At 38.9% G+C, this 25,580-nt stretch overlaps 1 protein-coding gene across 1 annotated transcript in view; it reads left to right on the top strand.

Annotated features, from left to right (window-relative positions):
- Nucleotides 1–25,580, top strand: part of LOC5567609 (neurexin-1) — a 571,360-nt gene that overhangs the window by 10,748 nt on the left and 535,032 nt on the right. Inside the window, 1 exon segment of the mRNA XM_021857706.1 lies at nt 9,705–10,740. Within this exon segment, the coding sequence (XP_021713398.1) occupies nt 10,138–10,740 (603 nt within the window). The 5' untranslated portion in view covers nt 9,705–10,137.

Genomic DNA, 25,580 nt, shown 5'->3' with positions numbered 1-25,580 from the left:
GTGTTGCTCGTCTGTCCGTCTGTTCCTTTTGCTACTGAATAACACAACAGAAAAACATGGTTTCCTCCACGAAGCAAAGGCACAGGCCCAACAAATAATCCAACTCCGGATTTCGTTCCGTCATGCAATGTGTTACGTTTTCGTCTACTCTTTTCGGTGTTCAGTTTTCCGACCAGTTGTCGCACACACAGAGTGCCTTTTGCGTGTGTCTGTATCTGTGTGTCAAACGAGTGATGGAACAATTACCTACCCTCGCTCGGGAGGTTAAAACTCTCCAAAGTTCCCGTCATCGACCTTCTGATCCCCAAATGGCTTCGAATGTTTTGCTCCAAGAGTGCGTTTTTGCATATATTTTCTTACGCCACACTAAGGGGAATTTGTGAAATCCAGATGGTCATAAGTATTTCGAGATTATCATGTCTTTAACATGTCATGTGAAGCATAAATGATGCATTAATAGGGTTTCTATGCCGTAGAAGTGCTGTTATTCGGCGTGACTGCATTTGTAGTGCTATCATAATGCCTGTATACATATACAATGCTGACTGGGGCTTATTATTAGTGCTTGTAATTACTTGTCCGGCTGTTGTCCGGCTATTTTTGCCAAATACCCCTTAGTGCGTGCCTCCTCCTCTCGGTAACCCTTATCATCGGTGCCCCACTTCTGAGAGGGTTTTCAACTTTTTGCACACTTTTTGTTACGAATGGACTGATGGACGGAATCTTCCGGGAAACAAAGTGATTTATGGATGGAAATAACAAGCTTCCGCTGAATTACAACGGATGAGACGGAAACTTTGCCTTGACGGCTACTCTGCATGGTTTTGGAAATGATCATCACTCGCTGTTGCTGCTTATGGCTGTCGGCGCATTTCGTGGAAAAAGAGCCTATCAGGGGGATTGTCACATGAACCTGATAAAAAATGTCTATTAACATACATTAGATTCTATTGTAACAATACCATATATTTCAACAGGTAAATTATAAAAAGAAACGTCATTTTTACAATTCATTTACGAAGGGCCGAATTTCAGAGATAGTCTAAAAAATTAAAATATCTGGCTCGATAACCTTCGATTTGGATAAAATTTTACACATGTTTCTAGTATAGCAGAATGAGTGTTTTACATGAAAAAATCGAGCATATTAGCTCAAGAATAACTTTCAAAAATGGCCTACGAGTTTGTATTCAATTTATTTGTAAAATTCTAGTTCCGAAAATGGCGGTTTAGATGGAACATGTTCTATTCTTCTAAACCATAATGAATATCATGATCACTTCTCTAGAAATAGCCATTAAACAGAGTTATTTCAAGCTTAATGCAAGAATGTATTAATTAATTAATTAATTAAATCATATTCATAAGTTATTCGTGATTTTCCATTAAGAAAAGTAAGCCAGTAGTAAAGAGAAATATGAACCATACTTTCGCAAAACTATTGTTCTTAATGGAGAAAGGCGGATTACTAATAAAAATTTTGTGTCGGGGATTGCGAGTACGACAGCAGTCCTCACGGCAGCTCACTTGTCAGTTCCCCGGTGGAAAGCGGATTTGTGCGGATTGTCGGTGGGCTCGCTGAAGGAAGCTGAATAATGGAACGATTTTTGGTTTCATCGAGCGAATTCGTCGTCAGTTTTGCGTGCTGTCGAGTGCGAGAAAGGATTTCGCATTTCGATAGGTGTAACTTTCGCTTTGTTACCTGATGTTGTACTTGATGGAGTTTCGTCACTCAACTGGTTCGATAAATCCAGAAGAATTAGTAGTCAAACGAATTTCAAGAATTCCAAACAGCTTGGAAAATACACTCTCAGATGATTTACAATTCTTTCAGACGGATTTGGCAGTTGTGCTCCCAGAATATTCCGATGATACGATAAATGACTAATGTTCCAAAAAGTGCATTTGAGAAAAACATTAAATATTTTAACACATTTATACTCTATATTGGCAAAGTTACACTTGTAGATCTGAAGGCCGTTACTCAAAGAAGTTCAATGATTACCAAGAAATGTTCAACTTGGTTTACCATAATTGTATGCCCCCACATGAGTGTAAACTTGGTTACGTTTGTTGATCTGAAGATCTAGGCTCAACGGAGTTCTTGGATAATTTGTACACATTTGAACCATAGATAGGCAGTGTACGATGGAACTCTATGCCCAGGGAATTCAAGGAAATATCCATAACGGAAAGAATCTGGATCGATCGGGAATCGAACCCAGACACCTTCAGCATAGCTTTTCTTTGTAGCCGCGGACTCTAACCATTGGACAAAGGAAGGCCATTAATTACCTATATAAATCCTAATACCTACACACTTTGAATAAATCACCGACGTCGGTATTTTATTTACCGAAATCTCAACAGCTGAACAGTCGGTAATGCGTTCGGTAAACGAAAAAAGTACCGACTGGTCGGTAAACTGTGATTTGCCATGAAACGTCAAAAATTGCTGACCGCTTCAGTAAATTTTAGGTCCACCTACCGATCTATACGGTAATTATTTTTTTTCCCGCTTTGTTCCCCAGCTATTGGATCCATCAAAAACAAAAAAACATTATCTATTTGATGCGATGTGTTTTAAAATATTATAATATATTTACACGAATTAGTATAATATTTCCACCAGCGCCGCATGTTTTGCCAGTCCTCATATCCGATTCCGACCGACCTCCAAGGCGCTCGATGAAAAGGAGTGAACGTTTGCTTCTGGAAAGAAAACACCGACGAAATTGTAGAAACATGTCTCCAATTGCTAATCACGAAACTAAAGGATACTTACCAACTGTTTCTGATGGATTATGATAAATTATTACGCTAATTTTGTAACCGATCGCCTTCGTTGCGCCTTCGTTGCGCCTTTCAGGAGAATTGCGTTGCACTACGTATTTGACTTTTTCTGTCGGAGGCCGGACTTGACCCAGTTCAAATTTACTGATGATTTAGTAATACTTTACCGAACTCGGTATTGGATCCGTTTTTCAGATATTTTCGGTGAATGAAATTACCGTACTCGTTAAAATGGGACGAAATCACTTATAGATTTGCGCAATGAGGAAAACCTCATGACTTGAGTGTGGTAGCCATATGGATTTCGTCATGTACTTCACGGTTTTCGACGATCATTTGATAGAAGAAATCATGCTCCCCAAAATATAGATTCGAGACTTCTCTGCTTGTCGCAAGCTCACTTGAATGTTTTTTTCTAAACAAGTGAGTCAGCAACAAGCAGGGCGCCGCAAATCCATAATTTGAGAAGCCCGGGATTAGCATGTTTCATTTTATTCAAAGCTGAAAGCTAGGAAAATCTGTTAGTGGAATCCGATTTTCCTCTAGCACCATACGTTATATCCTGAGAGAGACTCGCGAAGAGGAAAAATATCAACGTCATATGCAGCCCAGATTCCTCTGTCACGAAACGTCAGATGCAGCCCGCCTTTTTTATGGCTGAAAAAGTGAAAAGTATTGTATTCAAAATGAACTATTATTAAAAACCTCAGTCAGAGGAACAGTTTTTTTTTCCAAAATTGCTGATAAATCTAAACACAAGATTACTTATTTCTAATGTCTGCTACGTTTGCTAGCATCAAATTTCACTCAATGACTACTTATGATTCGGTGTGATGCAAACGCAATCATTTTTTGCTGTGAGGGTTTGAACGGCTTGCGCATGATTGGTATAAACACAAAGTGGAATAAGAACAAAAAAATTCAGCAATCCTAGAAAAAGAAGACCGTCATCGCGAGTCTCGTCTCAGGTTATATCCAATGCTGGAAGTAATGCATTCCTCATCTTCACTCGGACATTTTCACTAATAGAAAGAAAAACGAATACGCAAATTTTCCTCTAACACTTTCAACTTCAGAAATTGTTTCTTCTTCTCTTTGGAACACGATGATGACTGTACGAATTTGAAATGAAAAGCTTCAGGAACAGGAACTTATGTGGAAAACTTTTACATTCATGTTGTCGGTTGATGAATCCGTCTAGGAATGGGCAAAAAGAATCGGAGCCGTTCAAAAGATCCGGATCACTAAAAAAAACTAGTGATCCGCGGCTCTTTATTAACGAGAGTCGGTTCATTTGATCAGCACGGATCAGACAAAAAGCGACCCGGAAAAATAACGAACTGATTAGTTTCCCATATTCTCCTTCGTTCGTTTCTCGGCTTTATTATTACACTTGACACGCGTCTTTCTTTGCGCGCCACGTCATACATGCAAGCATAGTTTTCTGCTGCACCGTGCTCTCTGCGCTCACAGCATAGACAGACAAATTTGCACACAAAAAGATGTAAGATAGAGTTAATAAGTGCCCACTTGATAGGCAAGCACTTTTTTTTGCTTCTTCCTTTTGGTTCGGATAGGGGAAATCGGCCAAGTGTACACACTCAGCTCAAATCACCGAAGTCGATAATCTGTTTACCAAAATCTCAATAACTGAACGTTCTTTAATCGAACAGATTACAAATCATTCGGTAATTCAGATGTTGAAGCTCAGCTGGCAAAATAGCCACGGCAAAATAGCCCCTCGCCACAACCCCCCCCCCCCCCCGGTAAATGCGGCCCTGCCAATGACCATGGTACATATAAATAAAAAAAATGAAAACAAAGACCAAAAAGGGGGTGGGGTCCTAGAAATCCAAAACCAGTCTGTTGGGGAGCTGGTCCTTACCTTCCTTCCGAGTGGACTGTATTTGGTGGCCTTTGGATAGCGGTTCCTTGGGTGGCTGAACTGGACGTCCGGCGATTATACCGGACGGTCAGCTGACCGATGCTCGGTAGGGTTTCTCGGGGTTTTATTAGAGATGGTCGGGTTTCACATTTTTGAAACCCGAACCCGACCCGTACCCGACTTATTTTATTTCTTCAAACCAGGACCCGACCCGAACCCGAAAAATGTTTGCTGTGTAAACCCGAACCCGACCCGAAACCCGAAAAATGTTTGTAAGAAAAACCCGAATAAAACCCGAGTTTGAAAAGATGATGAATTCATCGTTTCGGATGCATAGGGAAGCTTTTAGGTTGTTACTCTGTTCACAATTCTCATAAAACCCGACCTAAACTCGACTCAAACCCGACTTTTTGTAAGCCCGAACCCGACCCGTACCCGATAATTTTGTAGCCTTCAAACCCGATCCGAACCCGAAAAATTTCAAATTTTCGGGTCGGATTTCGGGTTTGAAAACCTACAAAACTACATTTATTACACTAACTAACAATTATACATCTATTGGGGTTTCGGTTCTAAAATTGGAATCTCGGCTCCGTCTGAGCCTTTTGCCGACGTATTCTACGCTGATTGGTAGTTGGGTGACGAAAACTACTGCTTCTTTGAACACACTATTTTGCGGTGATGCTTATGCTGCACCGAGGGGATTCTCTAATGCGGTTCAACTCTCGAACACAGTCCCTAGTAGAAGACTACTCAGTTCATCACGAAGTTGAATAGTGTTTGCGACGCATTTATCTCCAGAGATGAGATCATCTACGTATACATTCTTCTTGATGGCTGGGCACACTTTCTGGAACAGACTGCTTTCGTCTTCTACGAGCTGTAAAAGCGTTAGAAGACGAGGAACGAAGAAGGTGCGAGGCCATAAGATACCATGTTCTACTCATAGGGCTCATAAGATTGTGATGTGTCACAACGCCACAGTTCTATGTTATTTCCCGGGATACCCAATTTCCTGAAAAAAAAAAAACATTTCCCAGAAATTAAAAAGCTTAATAATAAATTTCATAATCGGATAGAACAAGCAACTGTATTGATAAGAGTTTTTGAAAACCTTCCGCCATTTCAAAATCTGTCGGAACAACTGTAGGATCCAAAACTATTCCGTTGTCGCGAGCGAAGTGCTTCAATACTTTCAGTGCCTCTTTGTACGTCGTATCTGATCAATCCAGAAGAAGCATGTCGTCTGTTTCAATTGCTAGCCTGTACTGGAGCTCCAGCTAAGTCTAATAATTTTCTCAGGAGTTTCATTCTCTTTCGCTGCTTTACGTTTCAGCGTGTTCCTGTATTTGCTCGTCTCGACACATAGTGCGTCTGGCTTATGGTTGTGGTCAGTTGATTTTTGAATAGAATAGGCTCCTGAGGCGCTTGTCTCTCTGTAACTGCTCGACCATAGCAGCCTCTTTGTGCTCCAGATTGTCGAAAGACGTGTTCCCAATACAATTTTCCATAGCTCTAAAACAAATCGTAGTTCTTTGTTTTCCATAGATTTGTGATTTTAACCTCATTACTTACTTGTTTGTTGCAATGATATTGAGATCCTTCGTCATGTAGTTTTTTGGCAGTACCATGGTTTACACCACAATACAATCATTTGACTGAGATGAATTTTCTCTGCACTTGTAATATACTTCATCGGATGACGAAGCCATGTTGACGGCTGACGATATAACTCTGCAATCTATTTCAGCGAAATACATGCTTTAAAGCAATATAACCTTGGATATGTTGAATACAGTCAGTCATCTTTGTCTATCTATATAAATAAAAATGGAGTAGTGTTTGTATGTCACGAAATGACTTCCGAACGGGTCAACGGATTTGAATAATTATATTTCCGTTTTGTTCGTCAAGTGTTCCGACGTGTTTGTGTGTATAAAAATTACAGGATATTCACCGGGAAAGTCGGAAAAACGGGCGTGAACGGAACTGTCATTTTGTATGGGACGATTCATAGCGTTTTTTACCAGCCTACTTGATGGCAAGACGAAGTTTGCCGGGACCACTAGTTAACAATAGATCTCCCAATAAGGCAATCTGACGTTAATAACATTTCTCTTTCCTGCACACGTACGCATATGGATTGTTTTCATACAAAAACCATTTCTGTATAAAAACAACAAACAAAAATTCAAAATAAGGCTCTCGTTCTCTTTCAAGCAATAACATCAAATGGCATTTTTTGTTTGTTATTTTCATACGGGAAAGGTTTCTACATGAAAATAAACCATATGCGTGCGTATGCAGGAAACAGACATAACACTACCAATACAATAATTTGCGAAAGGAAGCAGTTTAGTATGATAATTGAACTGAGTGGGTAAAAGTGTGTCTTATTTGTAACGGAACGCCTGAAAAAAAAGAATATGGAATTTATTGTAATTTTAACTTTCAGGAAACTTGAAATTCATCTTCGCATTCTGTTGGATTCTAAGCCGAAATCTAACATAATTACCGTGATACACCAGAAGATTAAAGTTACTCGCAAAACTGGCTATTTCTGTTCTAATAATCGGACAAACTAGAACCAATGCGAGCGCATTGGTTTATTGTTTATAGCACAAGAGCTTAATAAAAATATATTTGTTTCAGTTCAGATGATGCTTAAAAAATTTTAACCTTTCGCAAGAAAGCATTTGTCTATATTTGTTGGATTTTATCAGGATAATCAATCACATGGACGACATGGTTGAGTTAAGCAGCTTGCCCCGCTCCATCGACTTTATTTTTCCACTATTACACGATGTTTTACGTTTCTCCGCATTCCAAGGTCTACAAATTTCCTTGTATTTATATTTCTTCCGCGAAGTGTTCACTGAGTTCCGTCTTCATCGACGCTTAGGTCCTATTCCATTCCACGTTCCTTCGAAAATTCATAACACAATGGTTTCTCGGTCCGTACTAGCTTGTAAAAATTTTCAAATTTATTCGTACTTCTTCTCGGTATCTTATCATGAATCTGTTCTCTTCACTGCACACAAAACCGACGACATTTTTTTGAGAAAATCCTTCTCATCTTCATCAATTGACTTGTTTCTTCTACGATCATCTATTCCAGATAAAATCCGTACATAGGTACATTGGTTTGGTCATTATTGGAGAAACTACTCAGAATTACTATCAATTAGTGTGATTTGTGCTAACCTAAGAACAACACGACATTCACGAAACGCGACGCTAAACAAGACATAACACTTAAAGTTCTTACAAACATCAAGAAAGCTTAAAAATTACCTTTCTGTCGACCACTTTCGGGCGCGCTGTAGCCCATCCACGACACAACGTCCGACTGACAACACCCAGAAATATTCAAGAAAATAAATTGAAACCGCAATACCGATGCCTTTGTTTTATTGTTCGCACTTCTCTCAATGGTTTTTTTTTAGATTTGACAGCTTCATGTAGCTACACGGTAAAAAGCAAGGTATTATATTCCGAAAAATGCCATTTGGCAGTGACGTCATTCCTATCGCAAACTCGAACGAGTGCAAAAGAAAGCAAGGCCTGCTCTCCTTTACTATCCTCAAGGCCTCATGCTAGGAATGACGACACATGTTTTGATGGAAAATCGTTGTTTACACGTGGGAATAGCCTATCTTGTTGTGTCTACCGTGATGTAGATATAAACAGATTTATGTTTGTTTATTTATCTATTTTCCATTTTTTCGGAGCCTTACAACAGTAGTGACAAGGCTTGCATAATTGCACAGAGACGCGGTTCCACTTAATATTAAGTGGTTCCAACGCAATTCCGTAGTTGAGCCCAATTACTCAATATAAGTATAAGAAAAGTTGCATTTAGTACTTGGTTTATTGGGTCACGGTAATTCCATTGGGTAGATACAACTCTCTATTTTTAACAACATTCGTGAAACAGAATTCCGAAAGATTTTGGGTTGAAAAAATAATCGATATACTTAATTTTGAGTAAACATAAAATTTAAATTTTAAAATTCTCCGTGTGGGACCGATTTTGTTTACTAACGTTTCACGTAAATGTCAATCATGTTTATAGAGGCGCTGATCCATAACTAGGGCGGAGCGTAACAAACGATACCAAAGATATGAATAAAAGATGAGGCTGAAACGCCAAAATGTGCATTCTTTAACACCTTTTATTTGCCTTGCAGATAATTTGCTGTTGTGGTGTTCTGATCCAAGCATTGCAGAATTCATTCTCATTTGATTTTGAAGCACGATAAAAGCAAGCGAAAACAGGCATCCCATCTGTATCGGTTCATGATCGGCAATGTTTCGCAAGTTGTAACAAGCTTGATAAATAACAGCAGCGAACGTTATTACAACCCGTTTTTCTCGAATGTTCATTATAGGGGGTAGGTGATTTATTTCATTGACACGATAAACACATTCGATAGCAATCGTGTTTGTTGGGATGGGTTCTTTGACCCGAACTGTAGCAGAACATGATAACAGACTCTCATGATGTGCTGCGTATCGTGATTATGAGAGTGAGAGATATTCTCAGTTTTCTCAGAAGGCAATCCAGGGTCTGATCTATAATAAACTCACTCACTCATTCACCGATTTTCGCAAGTAATCATGAAATCGAAGGTGTATTCATGGAAAGGAGTACCAAGAACGATAACTTTGGTTTTTACAGCACTACCGCGATTTTTAATCGTACGTTTGTTTAACCTTTGTTGATCCATTTTTAACTGTATGTTTGTTTGTTCGCACGTCCAAATCCAAATTAGTGAACGTCGGTCAAAACCTCATCAAGCATTATTTTAATAAGAATAAACATTTTTCAAACCTAAAAAAACTTCATAACAAACAATTCTACAATAGTTAAGATAAACAACTTCGATTTACTCTAGTTTACCTTGCTCTTGTTGCAAAAGCCATGAACGACTTCGATTTCTGCCTCTTCCCCGAGATTCATAAAATTAAATATAAAATTGTTTGATATTAAATTTTCTAACTGTTTACATTGATCTCATTGCAGGATTTGATTGGTGATAGTTTCGAAGGACTAAACACCAAAAGCAACGTAAAATACCAACCGAAGTGAAACATTATTTCCCCAAAGTGAAAACAACGCTCAACTAATGTGAAGAAGATTTCCCGCAAGAGAAGTGTTACAGCATTCGGTGCAAGTGTTAGAATCAACCCCCTCTGAAGAAAGTGAGAACCAAAACCAGAAACCATTCGTGAGTGTCTCGCGTGTGACGGCGGAGTGTGAGAGTGCGTTGTCGAGTCTGGATGCGAATTCAGAACATTCTCTCCCGCAGCGTAAACAGTGAGTGTCGTGTCGTACCGAACCAACCCGAGCCGCGTACCGAAGCTGAATCGACTCTCACCTCCCCTTTTCTGTCTCGTGAAAAAGCTCTCTCTTCGTTTCGGTCGTGCTCGCGTGTGTAGTTTGAAGTGAGACCAAGATGGCGTCGGCGCCCAAAGTTATTCTAGCGGATCAGCAGGAGCTCTCTCCCCCATCAACAACCTACAACGGACGACGCCATCGTTCTCGATTCCACCCCAGCTCCTCCGTTTCCGTCCCCGTCCCCGCTGCATCCTGCTCCTCGTCGTCCTCGTCAAGCCGCGACTGCATCCGGCTCAGCAACAGTGACAACAACAATAATCATAATCGCAATAATAAAAATAACCGTAGCATTAATCGTCGTCGCCGTTGTCGGTCGGGTCTTATGAGTGTGTCGTCGTCGAATCTAGCGTGGCTCCTAGCCGTGGGCATCTTCTTCGGCCTGGTATCCGAGGGGGCCTGGGGATTTGTGTTGGACGGGTCCCAGAACAGTTTTGCCCAGTTCCGGAAGTGGTACACCGGGTTGAATGGAACGTTGGAGCTGGAATTTAAGACCGAACAACCGAACGGGCTGGTGCTGTATACGGATGATGGTGGGACTTACGATTTCTTCGAGCTAAAACTGGTGGAGGGAGCCCTGCGGCTACGGTACAATTTGGGTGGAGGGGCCCAGATTATCACCGTGGGGCGGGATCTGCACGACGGACACTGGCATAAGGTGCAGGTGAGTACTTTCGCTGCGACGATTTTCGTTACCAAAATTAAAGTAGTGTTTAAATTAATCTAGTGCCTGATTCTCTCAAAATTTGTCTTCAGCATTTATTTTGATAAAATAAATTCGTCCTTATAGATTTATTCAAGAATTTTTGGAGTGGACTAGTTTCTGCCAAGGATCTGCCCAAAAATCTTACGAAGGTTTTATCATCATGAGGCCACAATATATCTCCCAGAAATCTTTTACGAAATCAAGATTCATGCAAAGGATCTACCAAGTTTCCATAATCCTACTCCAAAGTTTATTTACAAAATTGTTCCTCGAACAATATCGAATTTCTTTAACGAGTCGTAAGGACCTTAAGGTGTTTTTTGTAATGCATCTTTGAACGCCTGTCAGGCATTTCTTTAAAACATAAGCAATTGCTTTCTAAATTGTTTTAAGAGTTCTAGTACAGAACTTTCTGAAAACTTCATAAAAACTGCTCCAAGTATTTGCCTGCAGATGGCGCCTTCTGGAATTCCTCTGCAGGTGTTACACCCGGTCAGGAAGTCCATTTGGTATTCCGCTTGAGGAATTATCCTCAAAGAACTGTTGAGGAATTCTGTTTTGGAGGAATTTCTGGGGAAATCCATGAAAAAAATCTCATATGAATCTGAATTTTTGGAATCTAAAAGAAGTTCTTATATTCTTGTTAAAGATTTTAAATTAAACTTATTAGGTTTATCGTAAATAATTACAGTATAAAATGCCAACAAAAAATAGAACTTTTCATTAGGATATCACTGAAATAAATTTTGTTAAAACCCTTGAAAAAAATTAATTAAAAACCTCCAAAGAAATTTCTTAAAAAAGATATCGATAAAAGAATCTATGATATATTTTTTTTTTTGCAATATTTGGGACGGAGTCCCAGAAAAATAACCAGGAGTCTTAAAGAATATCTTAGAGATATTTCAAGAAAAATGTTAGATGAAATATTGAATGATTCCTTTCATATGACTTGCAGGGGCCTTCCTTAGCCAAGTGGTTAGAGCACGCGGCTACAAAGCAAAGTCATGCTGAAGGTGTCTGGGTTCGATTTCCGGTCGGTCCAGGATCTTTTCGTCATGGAAATGGAAAACGAAGAAGAATGACTTGTAAAATTCCTGAAAATATATTGACATTATCCTTGAGCAATCAATTTGATATAATATATTGGGGAGATTCTGAAAATTACTCGGATGGCAAACGAAAAATAAATCCTGAAAATATACTAAAGAAATTCATAGACATTTTTAGATGAAGTTTTGTGTCAGATTCAATGAGAAAAGTTGTTTCTAATGACTAGAGAAATTCAGGAAATATTCCTGAAAGAAATGCTGGTAGAATTCCAACATTTGATTCTTCATATTTTTAATCTCAAATTTTCCATGGCGGTAAATGAGTCCATTACTCAGCAAACCAAGACGCGTAACGTATTTCACTTTGCTCATGGTGAAAGAAATAGGTAACTATCTAGATATCCACAATAGTTTAGCTATTCATGTAAAATAGATGCATAAGTTGTGTATAATGATCGTTTTGTGTAGAATTTGTAAATGCACTTTTGAGGTCGCTCAACCACCTTCCCTGGTGAAAATCCTGGCTACGCTTATGCAACCTAGTGTTTATTCTCGTTTCATGGTCCCCTCCGTGCACTATAAATCGAAACCATTTAAAATAGTGGTAAAATGCAAGCTGTCATGTGTCAGTCTATCATTAGGCGATTTTTTTTTTTTTTTTTTGATTTGTGTAGGGTCGGTGTTCCCTTAGTGGACAGTCCCCTATAGTCACACTAGTGGCTTTTTACGGCCGTTTTGCTATAAATCATTTCAAAACATTTTTTGACATGAAGGTCAGGAGCTATTTATCTAAGTACCATTGATACACAGCTTGATTTTGTTGAAAAATGATCGAAATAATTAGTTTGCTTAAAATTTGAGCTCCCTTGCGCCTATAGTAAACCTATTGTTCCTATAGTAGCACTACTGAGAGAAACTATTTTTAATTTTACGAAATAATTGATGAATTAAGAAATTTATTACATCAAGGGAAAGTTTTTGGTCCACACATTGTACGAAAAATATAGAAGCTTTGTAAAAATACGGTTTTGATAAGTATTTTGCCAACGCCGTGATGCTAGTGCTACTATAGGAACAGACATTAGAAATAGTGCTACTATAGGCACATGTATTCCTATAGTGGCAAACGCGATAATAAATACAAACATTTGAGTTTTCGTAGTTTTCATATTTTTCCCACAAAACCAAGATAAAAAGCTTTCAGATGATGCAAACATAATGACGATAATTACGCTTTCGATTTTATACAAATTTTTGTTCTTAGCTATGCGGCTATTGGTACATCGACCCTTTTAATTTCTCGATATTTAGACGTGCAAAAAGTTTAAAACATGTTCTTTTGTACTAAAAAACGTCAAGCTACCATGTAAAAGAAGAGATAACATATGGAAAAACTCAAAAGCCCGCGTAGTAAATTCAGAGCTGTTAGCGAGTAAATAACTTTGCAATGCTCTCAAAAATAAAATTATAGCCCTACTTAAGCGAAATTCAGGAAACCCTATAATAGGACACTGAACTTTTTTTGCCTTCTACAAACACATGGGGCACAGGAACTATTTCAGGAGGAATTTGTTTGCTGTACCATATTAAAAATTGCATACGCTTGGTTTTCATTCCAACTTTTGAGAGTGTCAAATCACAGACGATTGGATTTCCGAAATATTAGCGATGCCTCTAGGAATTCCTTCGAAACTCTACACGAAATTTATTTTGAAATTTCTTCGAAAACTTCTCGAGTGATTTTACAGGAATGCCCCCAAATTTTGTTCAGGAATTTCTTCAATTATTCCTTCAAAAATTTCTCCTGGTGTTTCTCCAGGAATTCTTCCAGAGATGCTTACAGTGATGCTTTCAACGATTCTTCCCATTTTTTTCTGAGATTCATATAGGAATCCCACTAGAGATTTCTCCATGCAGTTCCCGAGGACTTTTTCTAAAATCCTTCGAGCAATCCTAGCTGGAATTGCAGCAAAACAATCTTCTAAGGTGCTCCAGAGATTTCTTCCGGAATTTTGAGAGTCCTTCATGCATTCTACCGAAAATTTTTGCTGATTTTTTTAAGTGTCCATGTTGAAATCCCACTACGAATCCTCACAGAAGTTTCTTCAGCGATCCGTTCTGAAATCCTTCCTAAAATGCCTAAATGAATTCATAAAAAGATTCTTCCAGGTAAATCTTATCTAGGAACTACTCCAAAGATTCCTTTAGAAATTTGTTCAAACACTCACTCAGAATTTTTTTAACTAGTTCTTCCAAAAAGCACCAGATATTTCTCCAGGAATTTTTCTATGGATTCTTTCAATATTCTCTTCTAGGGTTTTATTATGAAATTCCTGCAATGGCACTTCCAGGCGTTCCATCGATTTTTTTACCAAAACATATTCCAAGGGTTCTAACATGAATGTTGATAGTTATTTATTTCAAGAACCCCCAGAATTACACCAACAATTTACAATTTACACCTTGATTATCTAATAAAATTTCTTTTGGGATTTCTCTAAACAGCATTCAAAAATTAAACTGGGAGTTTATCTCGGAATCCTTCAAAATGTTTCCTTACAAATCTATTTTTCCAATAATACTACTTAAGATACTTCAATTACGCCAGAAACTTTTTTATAGATTTTTCCATCCATTCTCCTAGTTTTTTTTTGAGTTTCTTCAATTTTTTTTAAGTATTTCTAATAATTTATATTTCAGTTGATTCCTAAAACCCTTTTTAATTTCCTCCTGTCCTTTCTGCTGAAACTTTGCCAGCTATCCTTCAAGGATTTCTACCAGGGATTCTTCAGACAATTCCTCAAGAGTCTTACTAAAAGCTTTTCCAACTATGCTACCAGAAATTTCTTGGAAGATTACTCCTGAAATAACTCCAGTGATGCCTACAGGTTTTCTTCAAGATATCACCCATGAAATTCTTCCTGGAACTCCTGCATAGATTCCTCTAGGGATTCTGTCAGGTATTCCTCTGTAGATTCTTTCAAATTTCCAATTTCGATAATATTCCCAATGATCTCTTTAAGATCTTTATGCAAGTGCTTCTTCAGGAATTGGTTCAAGAATGCTTCTTCAATTTTGGGTATGTAGAGAAATTCCTCCAGGAATTGCCACAAGAATAACTCTGTAATCTCCTCCAGAATTTTTGTCGTATTATTTTTTTGGAATGAGCTCAGTAATTTGTCCTAAAAAATCCATCAAGATTTTTATTTGAATCTCATAACTGTCTCATGTACATAGGAAATTCCATAGAACATAGGCGTAAATGGGATACTGTAAAGATCACATAAATTACGCAAATTTATTGGGCTCCCTAGAAGAATATATCTTAAAAGTTGAAAATTAAAAAAAAAAAAATAAGTAAAGCCATGCAGAAAGCGTCAAGCTGAGAAGCAGGCTCTATATCAGTTGGGACGGAATGCCAAGAAGAAGAAGACGTTGAAAAATCGTAGAAAAAATATCGTTGAAAGTGATATCTTTGGAGCATTTTCTGCCGGGATTCTTGAGAGAAACACTTTAGGTTCACATAGAAGAATTCTTCCTTTTGATGATAGGTGTAGATTATTCAATTAAATTGCCGATAAATTTGAAGTGAATATCTATAAAAATGTTTTTGCTAGTACGATAAGAAATCTAGATTAAGTCACAACCTGTGCAACCATAAGTGTTGAAGACTTAAAGCCAATAAATAAATAGAAAATCTCGAAGGTTTTCTTGATGGCTTTCCAAGCGATTTCTGTAGTTTTTGATAAATTGCAGTGAGCGTACCTGGAACTATTTCTTGACAAATTAGAGGAATATCAATGGGGAACTCTCCGGAGATCCCTGAAAAATCGTTGAAACAATTCATGAATTAACTCAAGACCAGACATTGCAGAATTCGTTCTAATTTGATTTTGGAGCAAGATCAAAGCAAGCGAAGAGAAACAATACATCTGTATGGACCGATGCACGAGTTCACTTTTGGACTTTTGAGCGGTGCCGTGTTATTTACGTGACCATGGTAACTGGTGAATATGGCCCCGCTCAAACGTCAAATTAGTGAACTCGTGCAAAGGTCCATAGGCCCATGATCAGCACACTCGCATGTTGTGACCTGAGACGACACTCGCGGAGACGGTCTTCTTTTTCTGCGATTGCTGAGTTTTTTTTCTTATTCCACTCAGCGTTTACATCAATCTGGTGCAAGCCGTTCAAGCTCTCACATGATCATTTCACCAAAAAACTATTGCGTTTCCATCACACCGAAGCATAAACGGCATTTTAGAGTGAAATTTCATGCCAGCAAAAGTAGAAGACATTAGAAATAACTAACCTCGTGTTTAGATTTGTCAGCATCTTTGGAAAAACAGCTGCGCTGACTGAGGTTTATTTTGAATACAATACTTTTTACTTTTTCAGTCATAAAAACGCATTTGACTGCATTTGACGTTTCGTGACAGCGGAATCTGGGCTGCATATGACGTTGATAGTTTTTCTCTTCGCGAGTCTCTCTCAGGTTGTGACAAGCTTAATAAATAACAGCAGCGAACGAGAGTCTCAAAGAGAGAGCGAAAAAAAACTCATTTCTCTTTCTGTGAGTCGCAGATGAAATAGGGCTTTCTGTCAAGATAAGCAATACATTAGAATTTGAAGGTATTCGTGATTTTTAGTTTTTTTTTTTTACTTTTGCAAAAGAGAAGTGAAATGTTAAAGTTTAATTAGTCATTTTCTAGGTTTGAAGCTTATTTCGATAGGTTTTATCATGCACTGTTATCCCCCCATTCTAGTCAAAGCTGCAGCAGAATGTGATAAACAGACTCTCATAATGTGCTACGGACAGGCTTCATTTTACTCTTGATCTGATAGATAGAGCAAACTCGTACGCTCACGACAATTATGAGTCAGTATTCGATGTTCATTGCCAATTCTAGCTGAACGTCTAGTTGATTCGTTGTGCATATTCACTGACTATGGTCAACCACGGAATAGCAACCATAAATATGTGTAGTCAGTCTAAGAGAAGGGTTATCTTAGAATCGGTAGTTTCTTCTGGTAAGCTCTGTTAGACTAGCTCGGGAAGCTTTATTTCAACATTATTCGAATAGTTCAAAGCAAACAATCAAGACAGATCCAAAGCATTTTAACTGTTCATCCATTTCATTATATTAAAACGAAAAATGGAAATAAAGAAACAGAAATAACGACCGTTAAGTTTGGCAGTTTTTTTTCTGAAACATCTCTCTAAGGGCCGATTTCTTCACCTTCGCTTAAGCCGTAAACCACGTTTACCCATACGATTAAACCAGGTTTAAGGCCTAAGCGGTGGTGAAGAAACCGCTTATAAGTGAATTTTGATTAAAATATAAGTCACTAAGTTGACCTAATGAATTTGATTTTGAATCTTTCTCACTTTTGTGTTTATGACCGGCTTGAAAAAATAGTTACTTTCAGTTTACGGTCCTGGATTCCATAGAGTTGAAACATTTTATATACTTCTTTTTCTTTCTTGTTTGACTTGGCTGTGATGCTAAAGGTCTTATTCTGGAGTTTGTTATATTTCGTTTGAAACTAACAATGAAAACGCTCCAGAAATTGATTTTTGAGAGCGTTTCAAAAACATTGGCTATGTGTGACCCTTAATGCGTAATGTGTCACTTTTATAGAGCGTAGCTCCTAGAGATCACTGAAAATATATTTTATTTCTAATATGTTCATTTATAATATAACCTCAATGTAGAAGGAAATATGATCACTCGTGAATCAAATCGTAATTTCTATAGAAATTTAGAAATAGGAGATATATACAACCATAACATTACCAAACATCTAAAAACTCATTAAAAATGATGCATTGTATGTAAATTGTATAGGCCTAAAACTTTTCAATCAAACGGGTACGGATTTAAGAGTAAGTATTGAATAATGAATAAGGCGGCATCCACAAATTACGTAACCCTCTAGGGGTAGGGAGGAGTAGGCTCAAGCGTTACGGCTCATACAAAAATTTGGACACAAGAGAACTATTTCTTTATCGATTACTAACATGTTTTAAAATTTACAGCAAATGAAGACATTTCTGAAAATAAAAATTATTATAACATTTAGAACTTTTATAACTTGCTTTTCTAGATCAAAATTCATGGATAAATTCCCTCACTACAAAGCTAAGTACATGATTCGCAATCATCAAGTTCCGCAGAAACCCCTAATGCCATCAGCTCGCCAAACCTTTCCTCGCAAATATTGACTTTTCCGGGAAAAGCAATTTCCACCTTAAAAGCATTACAGAAGACCAGACGACAGGCGGCCGTTTTGCTTCTCTTTTTTTCCTCACGCATCAAACACCCGTCGTCGTCGTCCCTTTTGCTTGACGTAGACACTTTCCTCAGAATCGTTTCATAGGCTCTCGCACACGCAACGCTCGTAAAATGCGAGAACCGAGCGCAGAAAGTACATCTTGCTGATGATGAAGACGACGACGGTGCTGGTTACATCAACTCCGGATGCCAGATGCTGTTGCAGCATCAACATCACGACCCCCCGTAATCGACCGGCGAAAATGATGACGCTCATCATTCATCCATTCCGGGGATGATGGCGTTTGTTCGCACAACATAGAGCAGCAGAAGCAACAACGTTGCTCTGATTTATGATTATTTTTGGACGGCGGCAAACGATTTCTGATCGATTTTCGATTGGCTTTTGTTAACAATGCACATGTATGTATACTGAGAATGGGCATTACCCTAGGCCTCAAACCCTTTCCTTTCCGAGACCACCTTAACGAATTACTTGCGATTGTTAACCACCACCAACTCAGTTTTGTGACAGGCCAGTCCTAGTTTCCTAGTTCCCCAAATAAGGAGATAGAAAACGCTGCTGTCAACTCTGCTTCCCCAATCGAATCGCTATAGCCCACAAGGGTGATATCGTCGGCAAAGCGAACAATCTTAACACCCGCCGGAAGGGGCAGCCTCAGTACGCCGTCGTACATTGCATTCCATAACATCGGGCCCAGGATAGAGCCTTGAGGTACCCCCGCGGTAATTCGAACGCTTTTCTGCCCCTCCTCTGTGTCATACAGTAGAATCCTACTATCAAAATAGATTTATAGAAGCTTACACAACTACATCGGTACATTGAGGCGATGAAGTGCGTGGACTATCGCTTTCCAGCTTACGCTGTTAAACGCATTCTTCACATCCAGAGTGACAACTGCGCAGTAACAGATGCCGCTCCTTTAATGCCCGATGTCCACCTCAGCTCTCTGAACGACCGACCGGATAGCGTCCAGAGTAGACTCACCTTTCCTGAATCCAAACAGGTTGTTGAACAGGCCGTCCGCACCTTCCGAATACGGTACTAGCCTGTTCAGGATCAACCTCTTCAACAAATTGCCCGTCGTATTCAGTAGACAGGTAGGTCTATACGCCGACGGGTCACCTGGTCGTATTCCCGCCTTTGGTAGCAGCACCAATTTCTGTCGCTTTCATACATCCGAGAAGATTCCTTGATCAATGCAGAGTTGCATCGCGCTTCTACACATGTCCGGATCCACATTGACTGCCGGTGTTAAGGCACAATAAGGATACCATCGGGATCCAGTGCCTTGTTTGACGCGAATGATTTCTCGCGGAACATTACTAAAGGACCTATCTAACATTGAGAGGCTCTCTTTGTTTACTTTCTCTTTCATTAATAACTGAGTCATATTAACCTCTTCTGTTGCGTTTTTTGTATGAAACGCTAGTCAAGGGAATTGACTTTCGATCTATAGTGAAAAACTTCCCAAAATCATTAGTATTCCACTGTTATAATCGAAAGAGAACGAGAGAGGAGAGAATCTCTCATATGTACATAGGTCCTTTAGTAATGTTTCGCGAGATTTCACGACTTCTGTCTGCTTTTCGTTCGTCAACATAGCCACAATTTCCCCTTCATATGAACCGAGGGCCATGGACTCGTGGCGTGATGCGGCAAGAGTACATCGATTATCGATCGCAGCAACTCGGGCGACTTCTCTTGGGGCGCTATGGCACCTTTGGTTTTAGCCATTACCACTCTGTAGGCGTTACCCCACGGACTCGATTTGGCACTCTGGCATAGACTATCAAAGCATGCCCGTTTTCGAGTCTTGATTTCCTTTTTGAGAGCCAACTTTGCCTCTCTGAATGCTGCACCGCGTTCTTCTTTTTGTGCTTCTGTGCGTGCGGGTTGCATTCTTCGTCTAGCCTGAAGGCAGATTGCTCGAAGATCTGCAATTGATTCGCACCACCAGTACTCCAGTACCAGTACTCCTATAAGGTTAGGACCAGGCTTGATAATACTCCTCAACATCATTCGAGTTCGGTGGAATACTCTAGAGCAGCGTACTGCCTTTGCCTCTTTGCGAGCGAAGCGAGCGAAAAATGCTAAGCAGAGAGGCGACGAAAAATAAGCGAGGAAGATGCAGCATAAAACACAACAGAGTAAAATTTCATCAAAAAAGGGTGCTCTCACAACTCCCCGAGGACTGTCTGTTCGGGCGGCAGACTCAAGAGTTGAAGTGTGAGTAAAGGTAAGCATCGCAACAAGGGAGAGCGAGTTTCGAAAAAAAATCATCGCATTTTTTGCACTCTCACTCGAATCGCTCGAGGATCTGTGTTGAAAATTTCGTGTTCAGTTTTTTATCCTCAGAAAAACGGCAAAATCACCTCCTCCGCAGAGGAGTTTCTATCAAGCCTGGTAAGGACTACCTAACGTCACGTCGATAATCGATTCCGCACCATTTCTGCGGAAGGTGCTCACTGTACTCACATTTACAAACTCTACTGTAATGTGGCCAGATGTAATGTGAATTCCAACAATAGTACTCCTCTTTGGTTGGTGCAGCAGCTATCCTACTCCACTGCTCATGCATTAAAGTCACTTCAGAAGGCTGTTGTACACTCAGCCGGCAAACCGACCAGCCTACCTTGAGTATGCCCAAGTTCTTCGCTTTGTTGGCATCTGCAACAGGCAGCCTGGTAGCTTTGTTGTGATAAAGCCCGTGGTTGATCGATTGTATTGATGCAGAAAACGGTAAGTGATAGGTGCCTGCAAAATGAAAGCTTTCGTCGTGTAGCTCATTTGTTGGGTGCAGCATAAGTTGTACCACTAATACGAGAAGTTCAGGCAAGCATGGGAGAAATATGCGGTAGTGAAATAATTCTACGAAAGGAATAATTGCCATTTTATTTTCGCGTTCTGATTAACTCATAATTCTCTACATAATTATCATTATCGACATGATGATTTTGATAATCACAGGCAGACTGCATTCCAATAACATGCATCAGACAGTTGAGATTTATAAAGACTTTAACATGACTTAGTGCAGTCCTAAGAGTTTTATCGATGTCTTTGCAAGACCAACAAGCTGAGGTTTTCAGTATAGGTTTTACTAGATACTACACAGCTCCATCAAAATAAAATTTATTATCAACAAGTGTGAGCGGCAAATAAGTTTTAACGGAAGCACTTATAGGTATCTACAAAGCACTTTAAAGTGTGTTTTACCCAAAAGAACGTTTAGCACTTTTCAATGCTCTGTTAAATCTGTTAAGAGTGAATGCATCTCTAATAAAACCTCCATAAATAACATCTAAGATCAAAGAGCACTGAAATTGTTACTTGGGCAGTTCCCGTTGGGTCCGATAGTAACACTACGTCGGTCTTCGTTTCCGAGACTAACTGCCAAAGAAGCTGCTGAGGTTTAAATCTAACTTTGTTACTTCCGTTTTGGCTGCTTTGATACTCCGCTTGTGCCCGAACATTTGGGTCCGCCCGTTAAGTGTCCGTTGTCTGCTCTGTCGACACATATTAGGCACTTAGCGATTTGCATACAATCGCTTACCATGTGGCCTTCGGTGCCGCATTTTCTGCACATCTTACTTCTGTCGGGACCATTGCAATTCCACGAGTTATGGCCCTTCCCGAAATACTTGAAGCAAACTTCAGGAGGCTGTTGTATGCTCAGCCGGCAAACCGACCAGCCTACCTTGAGTATGCCCAAGTTCTTCACTTTGTTGGCCTCTGCGACCGGCTGACTGATCGCCGCCACATGGAACTATGGGTCAGAAAAAAAAAAATTTCGCGACAAAATTCCAAACACCTTCAAAATGAACAAAAATTAACCCAAAGTAATACAAACTTAAGGAAGCATGAAAATGTCGTATTTGGGATGACTAAGATGCATTATAAAATGAATTGAGAATATTTGTAAGGATTATGCGTATTTGGGAAAATATGGTAATTAACCCCTCTACCGGCAGCTTCATTTTTTACCGCTAAAAAAATATTCAAACATTTTTGTTTCTCGATATTTTTACACCATTTTTTCTCAATACCTCAAACAACTCTTTTAGTTTAAGAATCCGTGTCGATAATAATCATTGGTGATCTATATTGAAGTTATTCCGATTTTCCTTGGGGGACCGACATTCTCCATATGGAATGCTCTTGGCCATTTGGTTTTTGGTTAATTTATAAAAAAAAAATAAATAAAATGTGTAATATAAAATGCCAGGTAATAAGAAGCTACTCTGAAAAAATCATACAAATCGGTTCAGTATTCTTGGAGAAATCTGAAAATTACGATATGAGGTTTTTTAGAGTTTTCAAGATCTTTAATTGTCTGGTGTGGTACCAGAAACATAAATGCTCATTACTTAAAGACGGATGCACCAAATTGCTTAATTTTTTCACAACATACTCGCATTTATGTATCATTTTGAGGAGTGAATATCCGAATACGATAAAAATTCTGTAGCCTGAGATCAAGCGTGTCCACGATAAAATTGCCACACACAAAATTGATTCGCAAAATTCGAGTTTTCATCCGATTGCCATCAAATTTTCAGGGATTGACAAATAACTATTAAGCTTCATTTTACCATTTTACTCGTATTTTATTTACAGTCCATACGCAAATGCTCGCACCTTGGCCTTAACCCGGCCATAAGATTCTGCACAACCTGTGAATCAATCATTTTTTGCATGTAAACCCATACTTTCTTCAGTTCCTCGACTGTCTTCACTACCTTAGGTCGTTTAAGAAGGTGCTGCTTCATAATCACCCAGTACTTCTCGATGGGGCGGAGCTCCGGAGTGTTGAGAGGGTTGAACATTTTCGGCACGAAATTGACCTTATTGTCCATATACCACTTCAGCACGTCCTTGTAGTAGTGGCATGAGGCCAAATCCGGCCAGAAGATTGTTGGGACGTTGTGGGCCTTCAGGAGAGGAAGCAACCGCTTTTGGAGGCACTCTTTCATGTACACCTGTCCGTTCATCGTGTCCTGGGTCACGAAAGGTGCACTCCGCTTCCCGCACGTGCAGATGGCTTGCCAAACCAGGAATTTCTTCGCAAATTTGAACATCTTCTGAGTGCGGACATGCTCCGGAACGCTGAACTTATCCTTGGCCATGAAAAACAGGTTGCCGGGTATCTGTTTGAAGTCGGCCTTCACATATGTTTCGTCGTCCATGATGCAGCATTCAACTTTCGTCAGCATGTTGAGGTACAACTTCCTGGCACGGGTTTTGGCGGACTTGTTCTGCTTCTCGACGCGATTAGGGGCCTTTTGTACCTTGAATGTTCGAAGCTCAGCCTTAGTTTTGGCCTTCTGGACAAAACTTCGGCTTAGGTGTAGGTTCTTAGCCACATCCCGAACGGAGGCGTTCGGGTTTCGGTTGAAGGCCCCAACTACGCGGTTGTGATTTTTGGTGTTGTACGGAATACTTTTTCCTTCACTTCTGGGCTTCCGATCGGTGATGAAGGACCCCCCAAGGAATTTCGGAATATCTTCGGATCCAGTTGACCAATTATCAATATCGACACATATTCTAAAATTAGATGAGTTTTTTGAGTGCTCGTGAAAATATGGTTCAAAAAAATCGAGAAACAAAAAAGTTATCGCGATTTGAGTATTTTTTAAGCGGTAAAAAATGAAGCTGCCGGTAGAGGGGTTAAGGCATTATTAATTCATATTCGCTCATATACAATTTTACAAAATATATAGTACATTTTCAAAGATAAGTTTCAAACATTTCAAAGTATTTTGAAGATACACTGTTAGGTTGCTTAGAATAGTTAAAAAATGCATGGAAAATGTGATCTTAGCTGTTTGGAATGCATCGGCAACTGTTTATTTGAATGTTTATTGTTTTTTTCACCGTTCATTTGCATTTGATTCACTATTAATGTTTCCTAACGCAATATTGTTACTGTACATAACCTATGAAAAAGCCATACAATCATCAGAGAGTTATATAGACATGGTCCAAAATAGAACAAGATAATATGGATTACATATTTGTAGATGTTATGTTGTTTTAAAATGTGACAATTCAAATTGTATGAAGCGTTCCAATCAAATTCACTTTCGAAACATTATTGTCAGAAATATTTTGGCTGTAATGAAGGCCTAACTTGATACCGTGCACCCCCGCTAATTTGAATGGTACCTCATGCAAACCATCGGGGTTCATTTTTATTTGAACATCTAGTCACCCTAGAAACGTGTTTCTGGTCACCTCTTTCACTGTTTTGTTTTGATTCTACGGTCCGTTCCACAACGTTCCATTTCATTTTACTCCGTCCCTTGAGCCAAATGACGTTTGAACCATTTTTAATCTGAACGATGTGCAAATTATCGGGGTACAAATTAAAAAGTGTTCAGATTAAATGTGGTCAAACCAACGGGGGTATACCGGGTCAGAACATTTGGTTTACACAAGCTTATGAAATTAATTATATGACTACGTGCAGCAAGTTCTTATATGAGAAACGTGATTTTTTGTCCAGATCTCGTATTTGATTGATTTTAAATTGAAATAAATCAAGTAGAATTAAAAATCTTCATTTCCTTTCGACGGAATAAGATGATTGTTTTATGTACAAATGAATAGTTCATCTGATTAAACTAGTAACATTCTCCCGACAGCATTACGCTTAAATAGCCGATATTTCTGACAGGAATTTAAAATAATTCAAACGATTTTTTTAACGTTTTCGTTGATGGCCATTGACCTGGTCATTTGGTGCTGTCTTTTTTATTTTTATTTTCTTACAATCTTTTATACTGTATTTTTCTGATATTCCAACGTAGTTTAGGAAGATAGTACAAGAGGGTGCCTAATTATTTTATAATCTATAAGGGAAAATCAATTCACTCTATGTGAACCATCAAACTTAAAAACGGGCAAATGTTCGATGTTTCTACTTAATGTTTATAAATTTCGTAAAATATTATACCAATGGTTTAATCCTGGTTGAAAAATAACCAGCCGAGTTTGTATGATATTTTTTAGAAAATTTCTACTAAATGTCTGTCTTAAATTTAAGCCACTGCGATTTTAACAAAATACATAGACACATAACAATCTCAGCCGTTTCAAATTTCTTCAAAAATCTGTTATTTTTACCTGGATGTTGTCCAGAAACCACGCATTAGTCAGATTCCTCTGTTATGGTCTTATCATACCATACAAATCATGACCTCGAAGAAAATTAGCAAAACTATAAATTTTTGTAATTTTTCAACCGATTCAACCCAGATTTCTAGATGTCACCTAGCTCATGAACGGAAACTTGCTCAAAAGTAGTGGGTTATGACTGCTTTAGTTGTTTTATACCAATCAAACTTCGCCTAACTTATTTAATTTGTGATTGTATGAACAGCAGCGAAGTTAAAAATATGGGGTTGAAAAATCGACTAAATTATCGCATGTACTTAAACCGATGTA

This window comes from Aedes aegypti, chromosome 1, assembly GCF_002204515.2.
Source record: "Aedes aegypti strain LVP_AGWG chromosome 1, AaegL5.0 Primary Assembly, whole genome shotgun sequence".
Classification (NCBI taxonomy): Eukaryota; Metazoa; Arthropoda; class Insecta; order Diptera; family Culicidae; genus Aedes; species Aedes aegypti.
Note: the sequence above shows the minus strand (reverse complement) of the source record. Positions and strands in the feature narration are given on the sequence as shown.